Genomic DNA, 20,105 nt, shown 5'->3' with positions numbered 1-20,105 from the left:
GGGATTTGGCCCCAGTCAACATCATGTCATCCATTCAGGATCTGATTACTCAAACATGTTTTTACTGGATTCTATGAGTGACAAAGAAAATATTGTTTCATAAGCTAAACAGCTGATTGGAGAATAAATTATGGATAATGAAAGGAATTCTGAAATTAAGGCAAAGGTGACAACAATCAGATCAAATAGCTTTCAAGACTCTGGAGCATGACTGTTTTTAGATGATAAATAACCGCAGGTCAAACACATTTGGAGTCCAGATTTCCAATTCCTAAGCCAATTTTTTCACATTTTACCCAAATGTCATAATTTCCAATCTAACTAAGCAAAATGACATCTTTACTCGGTAAAACAAATCTGTGACAGATGACATCTTCATCAGTCCCAGTTTACCCTCTGATTTCAGCTTCTCTGCCATTTGGCCATTCACACCTTCTATTCTCTCTATGGACTGCCATTAGCAGCCTTTCCCCTTATTTCTGTGGCTATGACTCATCTTTCATTCCCTCAACCTACAGTATAAATATCTCCCACTTTCTCTGCCTTTGACAAAGGGCCATCTGGACTCGAAATGTCAGCTCTTTTCTCTCCTTACAGATGCTGCCAGACCTGCAGAGATTTTCCAGCACTTTCTCTTTTGGTGACCTCTTTACTCTTCCTGTTCGTGGGGTTTGTACTAACTTGTCTAATTTACTCTCCTTCAAATGATTGTTAAAATCTTCCCCCCTCAAGTTTTCAAAAAATCTTTTATGAATGAAACCTTTACAATGTTAAAAACATTCTATCTGATCATCATCATTGGTGATGATTTCTGCAACTGGGCCCTTACTCTGAGCTTCGGGGCAGTAGATTGGGGGGCATCCCAAAAATGTACTAGGGGACACCATCCCATCCTGGGCGGCCCCAGGTAAGGATTGCACAGTAACTGCCCAGGAAATTGAAACTTCCTTTGGATAACTGCCCTGCATTGGGAACCATCCAAAAATGTGATGGTTCCAAATGTGTTAAAGCAATAGTTACCCAGAAAAAGTGAAAAGGATTAAAGTCACAAGGCCTCCTGGTATCTATTGTTCTGACCTCCCACAATAATTACCCCCACTCCCCATGACCAGCACCGCCTCACCATTCCCCACGAGACTTCCTACCCCTCACCCTGTCCCAATTGACTCTCGACACTCACCTCCATTCCGGTCCGACTACTCCACCCCCAGGTCTGACTTCCAAATCCCGCCCCAGCACAGCCTGACCTGACAACTGGCTCCCCCCCTCCCTCTCCCCCCACCATCATCCTCTCTCACCCACCACCACCCTCTCTCACCCATGTTAAATCTTACTGCCTTGTCTTAAAAACTTACCTTCTCCCTGGCATGTCAACGACCTATATACTTAGCCAGGTCTTTAAACCTATCTGGTTTGCAGCAGCTAGTGGGGTAAAAAATAAAGGGGGCAAGGCTTACTTTCCTGAGCTCCCCTTGACCACAGGCTCCGGGGGTTCATAGATCTCACCCGGCCTGCATCGAAAGGTTGGGCCAGATAGGATCACCTGGATTTCCAGGTATGTGGTTTGGAGCAACAAGGCAATCCAACTCAATCGCCATTCCATCAGAAGCTACGGCAAAGTTATGCAGCAAATTACCGAAGATAGAGTAAAATACAAATTATAGAACCAACTCCCGAAACAGCAAAAAGCACTTGGGCAAAGCCAGACATGGCGATTTTAGTTAAAATGGGCCAAAACAGTTCCACACATCTGGATAGGTGGCACAGTTTGATTTTCCAAAGTAATAAGATACAGATAAGTTGTGTAAATAAAGTACACATGACGTAAAAGCAGCAGCATTGTTTTGTGACACAGACATGGATTGGTGTAAAGGCAATTATTGCTAAACCAGCCGAAACATCCAATGGCTGTATGTACGGGAACACCATCACCTCCAGGTTGCCTCTACATCCCATCCCATCTTAGACATATACAGCCATCATTGCTGGGTTAAAATCTCCTAACTATTTACTCCCCCGAACCTTGCCAGCACTTCACCACATAGGCTGCAGTAATTTAAAAGGCTGCCCTATCAAGGAGGCTGTGGATGGGCAATAAATGCCATTGGAGGGGCATCCAGACTCGAAACGTTGGCTCTATTCTCTCTCCACAGATGCTGTCAGGCCTGCTGTGATTTTCCAGCATCTTCTGCTTTTGTTTCAGATTCCAGCATCCGCGGTATTTTGCCTTTATCAATAAATGCTGGCCTTGCCAGCAATGCCCACATCTCAAAGAATTCTCTTTCAAGTCACATGATATTGTGATTTATGAATGAAACTTAACAAAACTAAACCAGCACATTACAAAAAGCTCGAATAATACAAAGTTTTCCGAGTGCTCAACAAAACCATACTTCCAAAGAGAGCAGGTTGCCTGACATCCTTTCGAGAGTTGAGCTTGTCTGAAAACCTCAGCTGATGCTGCTAACAGATCAAAACTCGCACATTGCGCACACTTCCTGCAAGTGTTACACTACGGGTTCCCTCACAGTGATCTCCCCTGGGTTCACTCCTGGCGAATCAGAAAAGTATGGACAGGAAAGTGTTAAAGGAAATATTTATGGCACTTACAGGAAGTGCACACAAAGCACCAGATTTATGACCTTTCAGCATTATTAATGGAGATTTTGTGTGTCCAAAAAAAGAACTCTCCAAGCAACCCAACTTGTTATCTGGGGGGGGGGGGCATCACTATGTGGACAATAGGGGAAAATGTACAGAAAATAAAAAGCCAACGCTTTTTTACAAAACTGCCATCGAAACTTTTACACCCCCTAGCGAGAGCAGATCATGCATGTCTCATCTGAAAGACAGCATCTCAGGCAATGTCACACTCTTTCAATAAGCATTGCACTGTCAGCCTAAATTGTGTGCCCAAGTCTGTAGAATGGGGTGGCATGATCTCACGATCAGTTGATTCAGAGGAAAGAGAGCTGCCACTGAGTCACGCTGATGTACAGATTCTTAATTGATGGCAGAGCATCTCCGCATGCACAAATCATGCTAAATGTACAGTTGTCCAAATGTGCGCACAGTGAATCTACTGCACAGTGAATCTACTGCACAGTGAATCTACTGCACAGTGAATCTACTGCACAGTGAATCTACTGCACAGTGAATCTATTGCTCAGGATAAATAAGGTTGTTTCAACATTACAGAATTCAAATGATGTAACTGAAGCATAATGTTAGAAAGGAATTATTGACCAAGTCAGCATAGTTTATTGCTATACAACGTTCTTGTGTAAATAGGCTTATTATGTGGGACAGCACGTGAATATGCCAGATGCAGAGGAAAAACAAGAAGTGTCTTTTGCAGATCATAATTTCCATGAAGGTCTTTACCAAAGTAGTTACGTATGATTTATGATTAGATAGGATTCATTTGTTAGCTTTTAATTTCTCCCATTCCGAGGGCATTAAATTATTGTTGGAAAGCATTCCTGGGTGACAGGCAACTCCAGTTTGTTTTTCACGTCTGAAGGATAATAGCACAGGGCAGCACGGTGGTTAGCACTGCTGCCTCACAACACCTGGGTTCGATTCCCGGCTTGGGTCACTGTCTGTGTGGTGGTTGCACATTCTCCCCATGTCTGCGTGAGTTTCCTCCGGGTGCTCTGGTTTCCTCCCACAGTCCAAAGATGTGCAGGTTAGGTGAATTGGCCATGCTAAATTGCCCCTTAGTACCAGGGGGACTAGCAAGGGTAAATGCATGGGGTAATGGGGAGAGGACCTGGGTGGGATCATGGTCGATGCAGACTCGATGGGCCAGATGGCCTCCTTCTGCACTGTAGGATTCTACGATTTCAGCAAGATATTTAACCACAGAAGCCACTGCCATCTATCTACAGCTTTGTAAGCAGTAGGAGTCACCAACAGCGATCAAGACTTTTTTTCCTCTCCCTCGCCCAGTCAGAATATCATTCCCACCCCCACCACTCACTGTCTCAGTAAAGACCAGAATTTTAGAGACAAGCCTCCGGGAGCAAATGGTTCAACCTAATCACTGGATAAACTTACTGAAACTTTTATTATAACGCAATACAAGTTTGACAAATTTAAAAGTTTTGTGTTATAATAATTAATCATGATTAATCTCTGGGTTGAAAAGGAATTTGAGTTAATTCTTGGTTTTAATTGCACGGTTAATTTGAACCGCGTTGCTGCCAGCATTGCTAAGCATTGATAGTCACAAGGAAAATAGTTACTCATAAAATGGATGCATTGAGGAGCACTGGTGGTTGTACAGTGTTAGAATAAACAGCATTATACCGAGACAGTCAAGAGGCACTCAAATGTCTGAACAAAATCTTACCTGGAAATTAAAGAAAAAATAAATGTAATATTCAAATCATTCCCAGGTATTCCCTTGGGAAAGGGAATGAGCTCCTGTGGATGTAATTGAATGGAAGGTGTCCCGTTTGACCCCGAAATCTGCTTCAAAATGGTCCAAGCTTTCCCATTTTCTCCCTCCTCCTGCTGCCTCCTCTCTCAGACTTGGCCTCACACATCCCCATTCCTTCCCATGCCTTTCTTCCTCTTTTCTCCATGGCTTCCACAGTCAACATGCATTAAACTAACCGCTGCAAAGATTTGCAAATTAATTCGCAAGATTTAATTTAATTAGCGGGCGTCCCTAATTTCATTGCAAAACTTAGTCCAAAAGGAACTTTAGCCAACAATTGGCCACATTATTTCCATAATTCATTATTTCAAAATAATCCCAATTTATTAATAGCAAATTGTCAGCAGCAGCTGCAAGAAGTGGGAAGGAAGAAATAGCACATGACCTTCTCTGGCAGACTGTTTCTATTGTTTACAAGCAAGTGTATGTACTTCACAACGTTATTCTCAGTCTGTGCGTCAACTTAATTAAAATGGGCAACACCAAGTGCCACAGGGAAGTCTAGTAAATAAAACTAAAGAAAAATACTTTTGATAGGTATCAAAACCACCAGGTATCATATTACAGTGCAAGAGGAGAGGATGCCAGATTTGAATGGGTGAAGTTAGGGCGGCCAGGTGGCACAGTGATTAGCACTGCTGCCTCAGTGCCAGGGACCCGGGTTCAATTCCGGTCTCGGGTCACTCACTGTCTGTGCGGAGTTTGCACATTCTCCCCATGTCTGCGTGGGTTTCCTCCGGGTTCTCCAGTTTCCTTCCACACTCCAAAGATGTGCTGGTTAGGTTGATTGGCCATGCTAAATTGCCCCTTAGTGTCAGGGGGATTAGAAGGGTAAATACGTGGGGTTACAGGGATGGGGCCTGTATGGGATTGCTGCCAGAGCAGGCTCGATGGGCCGAATGGCCTCCTTCTGCACTGTAGGGTTTCTATGATTCTCTGTTTATAGAATCATAGAAACCCTACAGCACAGAAAGAGGCCATTCGACCCATCGAGTCTGCACCGACCACAATCCCACCCAGGCCCTACCCCCATATCCCTACATATTTACCCACTAATCCCTCTAACCTACGCATCTCAGGACTCTAAGGGGCAATTTTAGCATGGCCAATCAACATCTTTGGACTGTGGGAGGAAACCGGAGCACCTGGAGGAAACCCATGCAGACACGAGGAGAATGTGCAAACTCCACACAGACAGTGACCCGAGCCGGGAATCGAACCCAGTGATGCACTATCAACACCCAGAGATGGAATCTGGAATAATAGGCTTTTATTAACTATAAAAGGGAACTAACTCTACAGTAAACTCTAACCGAGGGACCGGACCAGAATGAGGCGAAGGGGAGGAGCAGCCACCTTTATACCCCAGTGAACAGGGGAGGAGCCTCAGGCAGCACCAGTAGGGGTGTGTCCAGTCATCAGAACATAACAGTGGTTATCAGGACATAACAGTGGTTTACCACATTCACCCCCTGTTTAAAAAAAAGGTCCCTGGAGCTGTGAAGCAGCAGTGCTAACCACTGTGCTACCGTGCCGCCCTATTGTTACCTGATCCTCAGCCTGCACATTAATCAGGGCGACAGGGCTCTTTAGCTGGAGAAATGAGGGAGCAATTACCTGGGTTTGCGCTTCCCAGTCACTGTGGCTCAGCGGTGAAGATCTCCATGGTGAAAGGCCTACCCACAATGCCGTTTTGGCTCCCAATCATGAATAGTTACTTGGACACAATACTGGATAGCAAACTCTACTCCAGATAGAGTCAGGATCAAATCAAGTTGTTTTAAAAGCCTATTGTGGGCCAAAAGGCCGCTGCTTTTTCATTTTAGAAAATCACCAGGAGAAAAGGAGAGCTGGAAATTCTCCGAACATTTTTAAAAAATACGCCCGGCTCTCCACAACAAGAATTCTTTTTTAAAAAGAGTCACACGAAAGCATCAGTCTGTCAGTACCTAAAGTACACACCATTACTGATGGGTGAAAGAAAATGAATATTCATTTGTACTTACAGTTATTGCCCAATAAATCTTCATCTGCCAAAACATATAGAGCAATCTGAAAGCCTCCATGTGCGCAGAGAAAGAGAATACTGGTTCCCAGCAGCGCTTTGATTAAACGACCCGTGTGGCCTGATGGAAGAAAACGTAATTATAATAGAATCATAGAATCCTAGAAACACTGCAGTGCAGAAGGAGGCCGTTCGGCCCATCGAGCCTGCACCGACCACAATCCCACCCAGGCCCTATCCCCATAACCCCAAACATTTACCCTGCTAATCCCCCTCAATAATCAACACAGTTAGGTGATGGCTTGAAGCAATCTCTAAAAAAGCGGCAGATGTTTTAGATCATACTCTCAATCACTAAATCTGATTTAGCAACTTCACATCTTGAATGAATATTTCCCCCATTCCTTTGTATTGCTGCATCCTCTTTAAGGTTCCAAGTGCCATATCCAATTTCCTGTTGGAAGCTTGGGTTAGTCCAGTGCCTATGATGCGCCCACTGACTGGAAAACCACACTGAGCCACCAGAGGAATCTATGTTCTTGGGGGCTAATGCAGAATCACTTTCTGGAGTACATTACCAGCTGCAGCTCTGAGTGTTGGAAAACACACCATAATGGGAGCGAAATGTTATCTTTCCAACGGGAACTTGCTTTGTCGAGTTGGTTTTCTATCCAGGAGAGGCAGCAGATGGAAATTTATAACTGGGGGCGGTCCCTCGGTCCCTCCTGGCCTGGAGGGCGCACAATGGATTCCAGGTGGAAAGTACTGGGCAAGTGGTCGGGAGCGGGTTTTGGGCAGAGTCTTGCTGGAGGGAATAGGGGGCAGGAAATCCCTAACTCTCATGGTGGGGCCCACAGGAGGCGCACTCCAGGCCCCTTAAGTGTCCTTTCCGTCTTCAGACCAGCTGCCGATGTGCAGCAGGAAAGACACAGCAGCTTCTTCACGCGGCCCTGATTAAAATTGCGGCCTTATTGATATACTAGATCCCCATGTCACAAGAATGTATGAGGCTTGGACCTGCTTTTAGCCTGAAAGATTGCAGGTTTAACATACGACAATCCAAAATGGTCGTGGTTTGAGCAGATATCTTGTTTCTACCTACCTACCAGATGAGTAAGATTAAAATCAACCTCAACATTTATACTGTGGTGTTGTTTCTATAGCAACTAGACTGACATTAAAAACAACTGCTTACTTACGAGCTTTTATACACAAAGCCCATATAGGCCTCTCAGACATCCCACTTCCTAAGGTCTGTAGCCCCGTGCTTATGTCAGTTAACTCTTTGTTGTCTGGAGGATGCAACCTATCTCTGCTCTGTCACCAATAAACTAGTCACACGATACATTCGCATAGCGCTGTGACCATAGGTAACAGTACAGCTGCAATTTCAAAGTATAAATGAGTGAATAGTGAAGGCAGGGAGATTCAAAATGTAAAACAGTACATGTCCTGTCATCTCAGCTTTTGCTCATGCTCGACCCTGACAGAAAATCAGCCTTTTTCTAGGCCTTGCTGTGTACTCAACTTTTAACTGAGCCTGTACCATCTCTTGGATTGTCTCAATTGCATTATCTGGCCTACTTCTGTGGATTAGCTTTCTATTCCTCTGCTGGGACCACACTGGATGAGCTCTGATCTACTCTTGCACTGCTGAATGATCTCATCTTTGGTCTTCCCTCAGCCCAAGTATCAGCAGCTCATCCCAGGTAATTAGATTCTCCATCCCAGTCTGCACTCTCCTATTCTCGCCGAACTGTTCCTCTCTATATAAATTCTGCTATCCATATTCACTGCCACCTGCTTTACCTCAGCATGGTGTCTGTAGTCCCAATCACGAGCAAGCAACGACATCTCCAATCATGTGCTTGAAATTTTCACCACCCATATCCCGCTTCCCCCATCGAACGCCAACTTCTTTCAGCGTCTGCCCCCGAGATAAACCCTCCTCCAGGTTACTTATAATTCCACTTTCAAACTCCAAAGCTCCCTAAGTTTCTGGCCTTCAATTCACACTGATACCTCAGCAGCTGTGAACCTTTGAACTGACAACTATCTTAAATGTCTCTGATCCTAGCCACTCCCCTTGCTATAGCTCCCATCTTGGCTCCCTCAATTTCAAAGGGTGCAAACACAAATATATATGGAACATAGATGGCTTAGTTTTCTGTTTCACCACATCAGGCTCTACTGGCCTCCAGTTTCCTCTTTCCAAAGCATCCTCTACTCGAGGTTCATCTTGGAGAGGAGAATAGTATTCGGCTTCTTTTCTCGATTACCACCTCCTTAAACTTCCATTCCCTGATCACTTCACCTCCACAGTGAACAACTATGAGTAGTTCATGGATTTCTTCATTACTAAGACAAGGAAAATATCCGCTGGTTCTCTTGTTTCCTCTCTTCACTTCACCGAAATCAAAAGCTTCTCTGTGCCCTATCCCACTGCTGACTTCCCCTTTCCCTCACTCCATATCCACATCTTTCTCTAGGTTATTTCCCCCAACCCCCCCCTTATTGGTTGAGATTTTCCGATCCTGTCATGACGGGACCTGCCGCAGACCAGCCGAAAGATCCCATTGGCGGGCAAGTCTGGAAAATCCCAGTAGCGGGCAAGTCTGAAAATCCCGCCCACTGTCTCCAAGCTGATCTCATCCATAAAATCCATCTCTTTGCCCCTCAACTCCTGACCTCCCAACTTCCCTTACTGGCCCACATGACAAAAAGATTAATAAGGAGGGAAAAATTAGAGTATGAGAGGAAGTTAGCCAGATATAGAAAAACAGATAATAAGAGTTTCTACATGTATTTCAAAAGGAAAAGCATAATTAAATTGAGAGATAGTCATTTGGTGGCACAGAACCGGAGTAAATTTGAAGAAAGAGGCATGCTGTCGAAGCTTTTTAACTTGCACTCATCAGGATAGTTCACAAGAATACCAATAGTAAAGAGAACAACAACTGATACTGCATGAGAAGAGTTAGGTTAGATACATTGACCTGAACAGGTGCCGGAGTGTGGCGACTAGGAGAATTTCACAGTAATTTCATTGCAGTGTTAATGTCAGCCTTACTTGTGACTAATAAATAAACTTTAACTTTAGAAGAGAGTGCTGATTGGTTGGCACTCTGATTGGTAGAGGTGTTGTTAATGAGGATGCACCAGGGCTGATTAACTGCCAAGCTTTTGTTCAAATTCAAATGAGTCAGATCGACTCTGACTGGTCAAGCCATTGCCATGGGAAATGAACCAGAGAATGACTGTCTCCCAGACTTTTGTTTAACTGATAAAGGCACAATGTGTGGCCATGCTCTTTCTGTCTGCAAAGGACAGGGCCTTATGTGTGAATAGCTGTAGCCTCTAGCACACGTAAGTGAGCCACACTGCGAGCCCGGCTGATCATCTTAAACTTGCTGTCAGTGTCATTCTTAGCACAATCAGGATTGTTTAGCAAGTTCTGTCCAATTGTGGAGTCACATCTAATGTTGGACCTATGCTTTGCCTTTTTCAAGCGCAGGTTGGTTGGGTATAGCCTATACTTTGCCTGTTGCAAACAGCCAAAGGGAGGCAATGTTTGATATGATCTGTAGTCATTGCGACGTGCAGCCTATGTATCTAGAATCACACCAGCACTAAAATCCACATACCACATTAGGAGTGGCATGGTGACTTAGTGGTTAACACTGCTGCCTCACAGTGCCAGGGACCGAGTTCGATTCCCGGCTTGGGTGACTGTGCGGAGTTTGCACGTTCTCCCCATGTCTACGTGGGTTTCCTCCAGATGCTCCGGTTTCCTCCCATAGTCCATGCTGGTTAGGTGGATTGGCCATGCTAAATTCTCCCCCAGGGCACCTGAACAGGTGCCGGAGTGTGGCCACTAGGGGATTTTCACAGTAACTTCATTGCAGTGTTAATGTAAGTCTACTTGTGACACTAATAAATCGATTATAAATTCATTTGTGTGAATGGCAGAACATCCTTTTGGCTTGATGGCAGCATCCTGTTAGTGGAAAATACTTACGTTGCTACTGCACAGTAACAGTGTGAAAGGGCTGGCTTTACATGTTGCTCACGTATCACAAAATTCACCTCCAATGTGAGGCCTCAAGACCCACCCCAAACATACATGTCTGATAACCCAACAAAGGGACTGGAATAACCATCCTTAACAATGGCTATTCTGGTCATGCTAAGCATGACCAGACAGTCCTCATCCAAAACAAGTTACAAAAACGCTTGGTGAACTTCTTTCAGGAGGGGGAGATATGATAGAATTCATCCTCTCGGCTCACTCTATCCGTGTATGCACAGACAGGCCAAGACACAAAGTTAATGTCCCCTTTCTTATTTGACCGGTTCTGCACAATATGAATTGGTCAATTGGTTGTGTAAGTTGCCACAACCAGTTCTGAGCAAGTTTTCCAGATGCTTGGTGAAGGATTCCATCAGCTCTGCAAAGACCATACAGGACTTGCATTTGGATAGCAATGTCACGTCCATGTGCTCATTCGACATTGCTACCCTCCTCACTAATTTACCAGTCAAGAAAGTCATAGACATTTCACTGTGTCACTATATCATGGGGATCTAGAGCTACCACCATGGGGTCTGAATCTGAATCCATTGAACTTAGGAACTCAGTAACTCACGCAATTGAGTTCAATTTTAATGACACCATATCTGCTCATATAGATGGTGTTACCATGGGATCTCCTATAGGTCCAGCTCCCACTATCATCTTTGTCAGTTTCCACAAGAAACGCATCTTCTATGGAATGATACCTAACCTCCTACCCCTCGCATATTTCCAATGTGTAGATGATACGTTTGCTGAATTTAAATCTGCAGCTGTATGTAAGAATTTCCTTACACACCTTAATGGGCTCCATCCTGCGCTCAAATTCACCTGTAAAATGGAGCAGTCAAATGAGCTCCTTTCCTTGACGTACTGGTTGAGAGATCTGCCAATGGGTTCTCCAACATGGTCTACTACAAGCCCACTTTCACCGGTCTATGTATGTGTAAAGATTCCTACAGTCCCACAAAATACAGTCCCGGTAAATCAGGACCAAGCCATTTGCTCACCATGAAAGCTTAATACCGAAATCGGGCACATCAAAGCCATCCAGCAGGATAATGGCTACCCTGATCAGATCATTGCTCGCTGTACATCATGCAAACTGGTGAATAGGCCTAAGGCCAACACTTTCAGTCTTGAAAAGTACCCAGTCTACCTCAGATTCCCCTGTTTCAGAAATTCAAAGGTGAAGCCAGCTGTCCCACACGGTTACTATGCAGTAGCAACGCAAGTGGAAAATTAAAACCAAAGCGTCTATTATCTCAGCAGCATCTTCTTTTAAGACCCTGTTGCTATGCAGCAGCAACACGAGTGGTATTCATCACTAACAGGATGCTGCTGTCAAGCCAAAATGACATTCTGCCTATCACATAAATGAAGAAAGTAGGATATAAATTTCAGTTCCAGAGTGATGCCAGATATGTAGACCATATGCTCGAACGACTGGTGGATCGTATCAAAGAATACGTCCCTTCAGCTGGTCACAACAGGAAGCTCCTGACCATACCCACCAGCTTGTGCTTGCAAAACTCAAAACATAATGTCCAACATTAGATATGATTCTGCGATTGCACAATACTTGCTAAACAATCCTGATTGTGCTGAGAATTATACTGGCAACCTGCTCAAAATTGTCAGGCTTGCAGTGTGGCTCACTTTCACATGCTAGAAGCCGTGTGTGGTTATATGTAGAAGCTACATATGTTATTATGTGTAGTAATTATATGTAGCTTCTACATACAACCACACACAGGGCTCTGTCTTTTGCAAACAGAAAGAGCATGTCCACACATTGTGCCTCTTTCAACTAAAAAAAACCTTTCCCTTCATTCCCCATGGCGATGCCTTGATCAATCAGAGTCAACTTGCCTCATTTGAATTTGAACAAAAGCTTGGAAGTTAATTGTTCCCTGGTGCATTCTCGATTGCAATGAACAGGAAGGCAAATGGAATGTTCATCACCGATGAACAGTAGCAGCAGTGTATACTATCTATAAGATGCACTACAGGAACTCACCAAGTCTCCTTAGGCAGCATCTTCTAAACCAATGACCATTGCCACCTAGAAGGACAAGGGGAGCAGAAACATCGGAACGCCATCACCTGGAAGTTCCCCTCCAAGTCACTCACCATTCTGACTTGGAAATATATCACTGTTTCTTCACTGTCACTGGGTCAAAACCCTGGAACTCCCTCCCTAATAGAACTGTGGGTGCATCTACATCACATGGGCTGCAGCAGCTCACCACCACCTTCTCAAAGGCAATTGGTGATGGGCAATAAAGACTTGCCTTGCCAACAATACCCATATCCCAGAAACACATTTTAAAAAATATCTTTGCTTGATAGAAATGTAATATATTCATATACAAGGACATATTCATTGCAAACAAAAGGACCATCTTCAAGAGTTTCACTTTGTTTAAGTTACGCAAGAGCCTGGGGAACCTATCATTTCTCATTGCATTCGCCATGGCAAGGCTTAGGCCAATCAGTGTCAATTTGCCATCCAATCAGCACCCATTTCTCCTGTAGAATTGCGATAATTTGAAATTTGGAATTTTCGCTTTGTCCTGATGAGTGCAATACGATAAACTTTGGCAACATTACCCTTTTCAGCAATACTCAAGCTCTATATTCCCAAGGGTCAGTCATTTGCTAACTTTGCATAGTCAAAATTCACACCAAACTGTGAATCTAACATAACAACCATCAGTAGCTTTTAAAAGAGTAAAACTGATTTCTGTTTTAGGAAATGTAGCTTGTGCAGAAAACTAGAGATCAAAAAAAAAGAAACTGTAAATTTTTAAAAATGCATTTCCAGATTCCCAGCACTAACTCAGGCAAAGGTGAAAACCTAAACTGAGAACAAAACCTCTTGTGATGGTTTACATATCCATAAAAATAACTCAAACATTTGAGCAAAATACCCTCAAATATTGTAAACAGCTCAAAATCTCATTGCCTTCAAAACCTGGAAGCACTTATCTGAAAACGGATACAACTAAAGGAACAAAAGCAGCAGCTAATTTATTTCATTTCTGTAATTTTCCATAAGAAAGTACCTTACAAAATGCATTTCCAGGAACTCTCCGCCAGGATCCTACGTGTTATGCTAAATTCAGAAAACAAGCTGAGTGTTTATTGCTGAATATTACATCAGATAAGTAACGATCCTCATCTATGATTCTATGATTATGCTCTTTAAGCTGTTGATAAGGGGCTTTTTATTTTAAATCCTGGGATATGGGCAATGCTGGCAAGGCCACATTTATTGATTATGCCCGGATGCCTCACAAGTGTGCTGACAGGCCGCCTACTTGAATGACAGCAGCACTTGTGACATAATAGATTAGACATTGGTTATCACTTCTGGGACTGACGTTTCAACTCGACCCACACTAATGAGATAAGATTCTCCTCTGTTCACTGCAAGGGTTATTTACAGGGGATTAATTTTGGGTGCAATGCTTTTTACGACATGCACGCATGTGTCAGCATTGATATTTTCACATTATTAAAGGCACAATTAAATGTAAAACAGAGCTGCTTTCACACCTTGTTTTAATTTGTGTTCCAGGAGAGCAGCCAGCTCGCAGCATTTACACAACTGAGGCTAATTTTATAACAGCTTTGGAAGATGTCCGTGCCATTGAACAGAACCATGCAGCTGGCCACAACCCAGAATAAAGCTGTTGACTTGCCATGCCTTGTCACTACAATCATCTCATTTCCAGCTCGCTTAATTCACAAACACTTGAAAAACCGAGTTTGCAAATCCATCTCCAAACATATTGAGTGGTGTAAACATCAGGAGCAGTCCCAAATACAACGAGATTGATTGAGGGATAGACATTGGCCAGACCATTTGAGAACTTCATTTGTCAGGTAGTGCGTTGTGCCCTTTTAGAACCACCAGGTGAAATCTTGTTTCACACCCATAATATCACCTTCAACAGTACCGCACTCCCTCAGTACTGCACTGAATTTTCAGCTAAGTTAATGCCCATCAGCTAAGTTATTTTATTTGTATAATTTTCCATTAAAAATTCCTTACAAAGCGCATTGGCAGGAGCTCACTGCCAGATCCTATGTGCTATGCTAAATTCAGAAAAAAAACCTGAGTATTTATTGCTGAATATTACATCAGATAAATAACAATCCTTGTGCTTAAGTGAGGCTTAAGCCCACAATCCTCGTAATCAGAAGCAAGAGTCTAATGATACAAATGACGGCGATACAAATTCATCACTCAATTTTCACGTCTCATCTCCCCTCTGCAATCCTGCCTGATTTCATCATGATTGGCCTTAAGCGGGGTTTTACCGCGCAAGGATTTTTGGGCTGATTTTTAAAAAACACTTATTCAAATAGGAGCAACACTAAGAGTGACTGCCTGATGCATGATGTAAATTAGCAAGTTGGAGTTTGATTTGATTTATTATTGTCGCATGTATTAACATATAGTGAAAAGTATTGCTTCTTGCGCGCTATACAGACAAAGCATACCGTTCAGAGAGAAGGAAAGGAGAGTGCAGAATGTAGTGTTACAGTCATAGCTAGGGTGTAGAGAAAGATCAACTTAATGCAACGTAGGTCCATTCAAAAGCCTGATGGCAGCACGGAAGAAGCTGTTTTTGAGCCGATTGGCACGTGTCCTCAGACTTTTGCATCTTCCTCCCGACAGAAGGAGGTGGAAAAGAGTATGTCCGGGGTGCGTGGGGTCCTTAATTATGCTGGCTGCTTTTCCGAGGCAGCGGGAAGTTTAGACAGTGTCAATGAGTAGGAGACTGGTTTGAGTGATGGACTGGGCTTCATTCACGACCCTTTGTAGTTCCTTGCAGCCTTGGGCAGAGCAAGAGCCATACCATGCTGTGATACAGCCAGAAAGAATGCTTTCTATGGGGCATCTGTAAAAATTGGTGAGAGTCGTAGTGGACATATCAAATTTCCTTAGTTTTCTGAGAAAGTTGGTGGGCTTTCTTAACTATAGTGTCGGCATGGTGGGGGAGACCAGGACAGGTTGGTGGTGATCTGGACACCTAAAAACTTGAAGCTCTTGACCATTTCTACTTTGTCCCCATTGATGTAGGCAGGGGCATATCCTCCACTATGCTTCCTGAAGTGAGATAGAAGCTCTTAATTTTTTTTTCAGTTTTGTAGTTGCAGAGTATCAAGCAGGTAGGGAAAAGCATCTAAGGAGGAGTTACTTAATGGCCGAGTCCATTTAATTGTTTTCTTGTTACCTCCACCACAGAAGGTGGGAGAAGGTTATGTTTTCATCCTGGTTTATTTTTTTGGCTTGTAAATGATACAGCTCAAAAGCGAATGGATTGATTTCAATAAAACTTAGCACACAGCTAGGGTCTGATTCAAGATTTTGGTAAAGATTCTGGAATTTTAATGGAACCATAGAATCCCTACAGTACAGAAGAAGGCTCATCGAGTCTGCACCGACTCTCCTAGGCTTTTAACTAAGATAATAAATAAGATGGTGCGGACTTTTAAATCCCAACTGTAACCTCACCCACATGGGGGTGGGTTCAACTGAGACACTTGTTTTCCACCTTGTCTGATTTTACAATCAGTTAAACTGATACATTCAGAAATAGCTCAAAATTGATGGCAAGGTGAAAATCTTCACAGATCAATTCAGCAGCTATGAGTGTCTGATGAAATCTCACAGGAACAATTCCACAGATCTTTTCTTGGTTTCATCACATGAAGGAAGTAGTGTAAAATAGTGAACTAAAAACTGCGCGGGAACAGTGTGTCTTATACAATTTTCTGGGTTTTTGAAGAGAGGTTTCACCAGGCAAGATCATGATCAAATACACTCTTTTCAATGATCAGACAAATTAAGATACCAACTTCTTCTAAACTGTAAGTATATCCGTTCAGCTCAGAAGGTGCCGGGCTGCGACTTCTGGATTGCAATCATCTGTTATAGCCTTGGAGGCTGATTTGTGAGTGGCAGTCTCTTCCACCGCTGGCATATCTAAATGGCATTGGCCCGAGGCTGACTGATGTTTCCTTCTAGAGTGCTCTCTCTTCCATCATCTGGTCATTTCTTTCCGTCCTCTGATTTTTCCACACCCTTCCGAAATGTTGGTTTCCAGCCATTCCAATCAGCAGCAAGGACTTCCTATCCATCAACCCCAATGTCCATCAACTTGATATCTCATTTACAAACATCCATGTATTGCAGATGGGACTTATTGGTTTTGTGCCAATAGCAAGCTCACCACAGGACATGTCTTTGGGGATGCAGCCATCATCCACTTGGTGCACATGACCCAACCAATGAATTTGGTGGCATAGTGGTTATCACTGCTGCCTCACAGTGCCGGGGACCCAGGTTCAATTCCCAGCTTGGGTGACTGTCTGTGTGGAGTCTGCACATTCTCCCCATGTCTGTGTGGGTTTCCTCCAGGTGCTCCAGTTTCCTCCCACAGTCCGAAAGTAGGGCTCGTTAGGTGCATTGGTCATGTTAAATTTTCCCTCGGTGTACCCGAACAGGCGCCAGAGTGTGGCAACTAGGGGATTTTTACAGTAACTTCATTGCAGAGTTAGCCTACTTGTGACACTAATAAATAAACTTTAAACTTAAAAGTTAACTCAAGAGGACAAACATTCTGAGGATCCCTGCATATTGGTGTCACTGTACAATGGTCTCTTAACCACCTGAGGATTTTTTTCCGCTTTTGAAATCAACCTCCATAGAAACCAGGCCTCATGTCTGATAGGAGTCTACACAGAAAATCTCATCTTTGTTCCAGAGGCAACTAATTCAACAAGCTGCGTGAAAGAAGTTATTGTATCTTGGATAAGTAGATAAGTTGTTGAAGTAGATCAAAGTTCCAATCCTTTCCTTTAGTTATTTGAAAAACTGCACTTGTTTTGTGTAGTTTCACTCATTATAGGAGCTTCATTGGAACACAAGCACTAAAGATCCAACTTCCATTGAATATAGCCATTGCGTGCTGTATACCCGTGTATAAACCACATAGAAAACATCAAACACATTAATATTAAAGGCAAACCAGGGACTCTAAATAACCAAACATTCATCTCCCATTCAAAAAGGTTTCTCTGATCAATTGTCCTTCTTCCCTCTAAACTGTTAATAATTTAGAAAATAAAAAAACATTTTGAACTTCAAAAAGTTATTGCACAATTGATATTTCATAATTTCTCACCATAAAAGACAATCTAAAACATAGATTTTTCCCAAACATAGACACACAGAGGCCAGGGCACATGCTATACACAGAGTTACTGCTAATGCAGGCATCATGCAACATCCATACATGAATTGTACTTACAACTGGAGACCTGTACCTATCAGGGTTGCCTGGATTGGGTGTCCAAGGCTGTACATAGGCAGCCAATACCTCTTAAAGAGGAAATATACTCTGGCTGCACTGATAATGTGATATATTTAGGAAGACGTGGCTGAAGGAAATGATTTAACGAGAGTTGTCAAGGTAAAACGACTGCTCTAATACTTTCTGGTCAAAGCTTCAGAAATCACAGCTCATTAACTACAATACTGCACTCCACACCTACTCTGCAATCATTGCACCACACTAATTAAACATCCTTCACATCAGGGTCACACACTCACCACTGCACAGCCCTCACTCACATCTTGCGTGCGCACACACACATACACACGCACACACACAATATTCGATCGTGACAGTCACACTCTCCAAAGTCCTCATAAGGTTCTCACTAGTACATTTCCCTTTATCTTGCTTGTCACTCATACCAGGCATAACAAGCTGTCACCAGAGGAGGAAGAGCCACTATACGCCCTCTCTCAGCTGGAAGAAAGGGCCTTGGTTAGAATGGGAAGAGGCAGAGTGCAGCTACAGGTGACACTGGAAAGAGATACATGCAGGATCTCTTCAATCCTTTCTGATACTTGGACTTCTCCCCTCCTAACACACCCTGTTTAACAAACTGCAGATGCTTTAACATTTTTCTCTCCACTTTCCCTCACATTGCAAACGCATCCTTGTCCCTTCCTTCAATTTCAGCTACTGAGAATGTTGATAACTGCTCCCGAGTGGAGAAAGAGGGGCAGAGTGTTCCTGAAGGTGCATCCTCTCTGGATGTGACTGTGGTAAGCACCACGTCAGTTATGGAGAAAAATTGGATTTGGAGGCTGGGTGGTCAGCATGTCGTGATTTATCTGGCACAAGTGTGCAGGAGCTAGAATGCTACATGTTCCATCCCTGGGAAGGCAGATATCATAATAGATCTGCATACAGGACACAGAGGTTGATTCTGAGGAGCCAGGTTGCCAAAAACAATTATCATTTAACCATAGAATCTTACAGTCCAGAAGGAGACCATTCGGCCCATCGGGTCAACATCGACCACAATTCCACCCAGGCCCTATCCCCATAACCCCATGCACTTACCCTAGCTAGTCCCCCTGACACAAAGGGGCAATTTAGTAAGGCCAATCAACCTAACCTGCACTTCTCAGGACTGTGGGAGGAAACCGGAGCACCCAGAGGAAACCCATGCAGACACGGGGAGAATGTGCAAACTCCACACAGACAGTGACCCAAGCCGGGAATCGAATCTGGGTCCCTGGCGCTGTGAGGAAGCAGTGCTAACCACTGTGTCATTGTGTCACCCGATTCATGGACATACACTGGGAAATGCTTGGTGCACTGGGTAGCCCGGCACAGGGAGATGACAGGCAATGCCGCAGAGTCTGGAAATGCAAATCGTGAGGTAAGTACAAAATTATGAGGCAGCTGAATCGATCCTGTTTATGAGATAATCCAAAGTCAAACCTCAACTCTCTCTCAGCCAGAACACCTTCCATCTGACAGCAGCCTCTCCGATCTTCATCTAACTCGCTTATCAATCCATCATCACTTCCTCACACGGCGTTGGATTGGGGTGGGCACAGTCAGAAGTAAGAACAACGGGTTTATTAGGAATCACGAGCTTTCAGAGCGCTGCTCCTTCATCAGGTGAGTGGAGGTTAGTGCGTGTCTTTACAGGTACATTCCTGTAAAGACTTGAATACCTGTAAAGACTCACATTCCAACCATTCTTCACATTCTAATCTGTAATTATCTTGCAACTGTATCTTTGCCTATATATGCCATTTGTGAACCTATCTCCACTCACCCCTGATGAAGGAGCAGTGCTCCGAAAGCTCGTGATTCCAAATAAACTACTTCCTTACATGGTATCTCTACAATGTGCTTCAATAAATTTGAACAGTCTAATTTGCTGCTTCTCAATCTATGTCGATTATTCTTTGCATTTTTGTTCACCTCAAATCAGCAGTAACAGCATCCAATAAAATCATAGAATCATAGAAACCCCTACAGTACAGAAAGAGGCCATTCGGCCCATCGAGTCTGCACCGACCACAATCCCACCCAGGCCCTACCCCCATATCCCTACATATTTACCCACTAATCCCTCTAACTACACATCTCAGGACACTAAAGGGCAATTTTTAGCATGACCAATCAACCTAACCCGCACATCTTTTGACTGTGGGAGGAAACCGGAGCACACGGAGGAAACCCACGCAGACACGA

The 20,105-nt window shown here is 43.6% G+C and overlaps 1 protein-coding gene across 4 annotated transcripts in view; it reads right to left on the bottom strand.

Moving 5' to 3' along the window:
• The window catches only part of piezo1 (piezo type mechanosensitive ion channel component 1 (Er blood group)), a 347,945-nt gene that overhangs the window by 219,250 nt on the left and 108,590 nt on the right, over positions 1-20,105 (bottom strand). For all 4 annotated transcript variants that reach the window (XM_078210703.1, XM_078210705.1, XM_078210706.1 and 1 more), the window contains exon 3: positions 6,451-6,570. In XM_078210703.1, coding sequence (XP_078066829.1) covers positions 6,451-6,570 — 120 coding nt within the window. The remainder of the gene's footprint in view (positions 1-6,450; positions 6,571-20,105) is intronic.

Source organism: Mustelus asterias, chromosome 4, assembly GCF_964213995.1.
Source record: "Mustelus asterias chromosome 4, sMusAst1.hap1.1, whole genome shotgun sequence".
NCBI classification, from domain to species: Eukaryota; Metazoa; Chordata; class Chondrichthyes; order Carcharhiniformes; family Triakidae; genus Mustelus; species Mustelus asterias.
The sequence above is the reverse complement of the archived record's forward strand: the minus strand, read 5'-3'. Positions and strand labels throughout refer to the sequence as shown.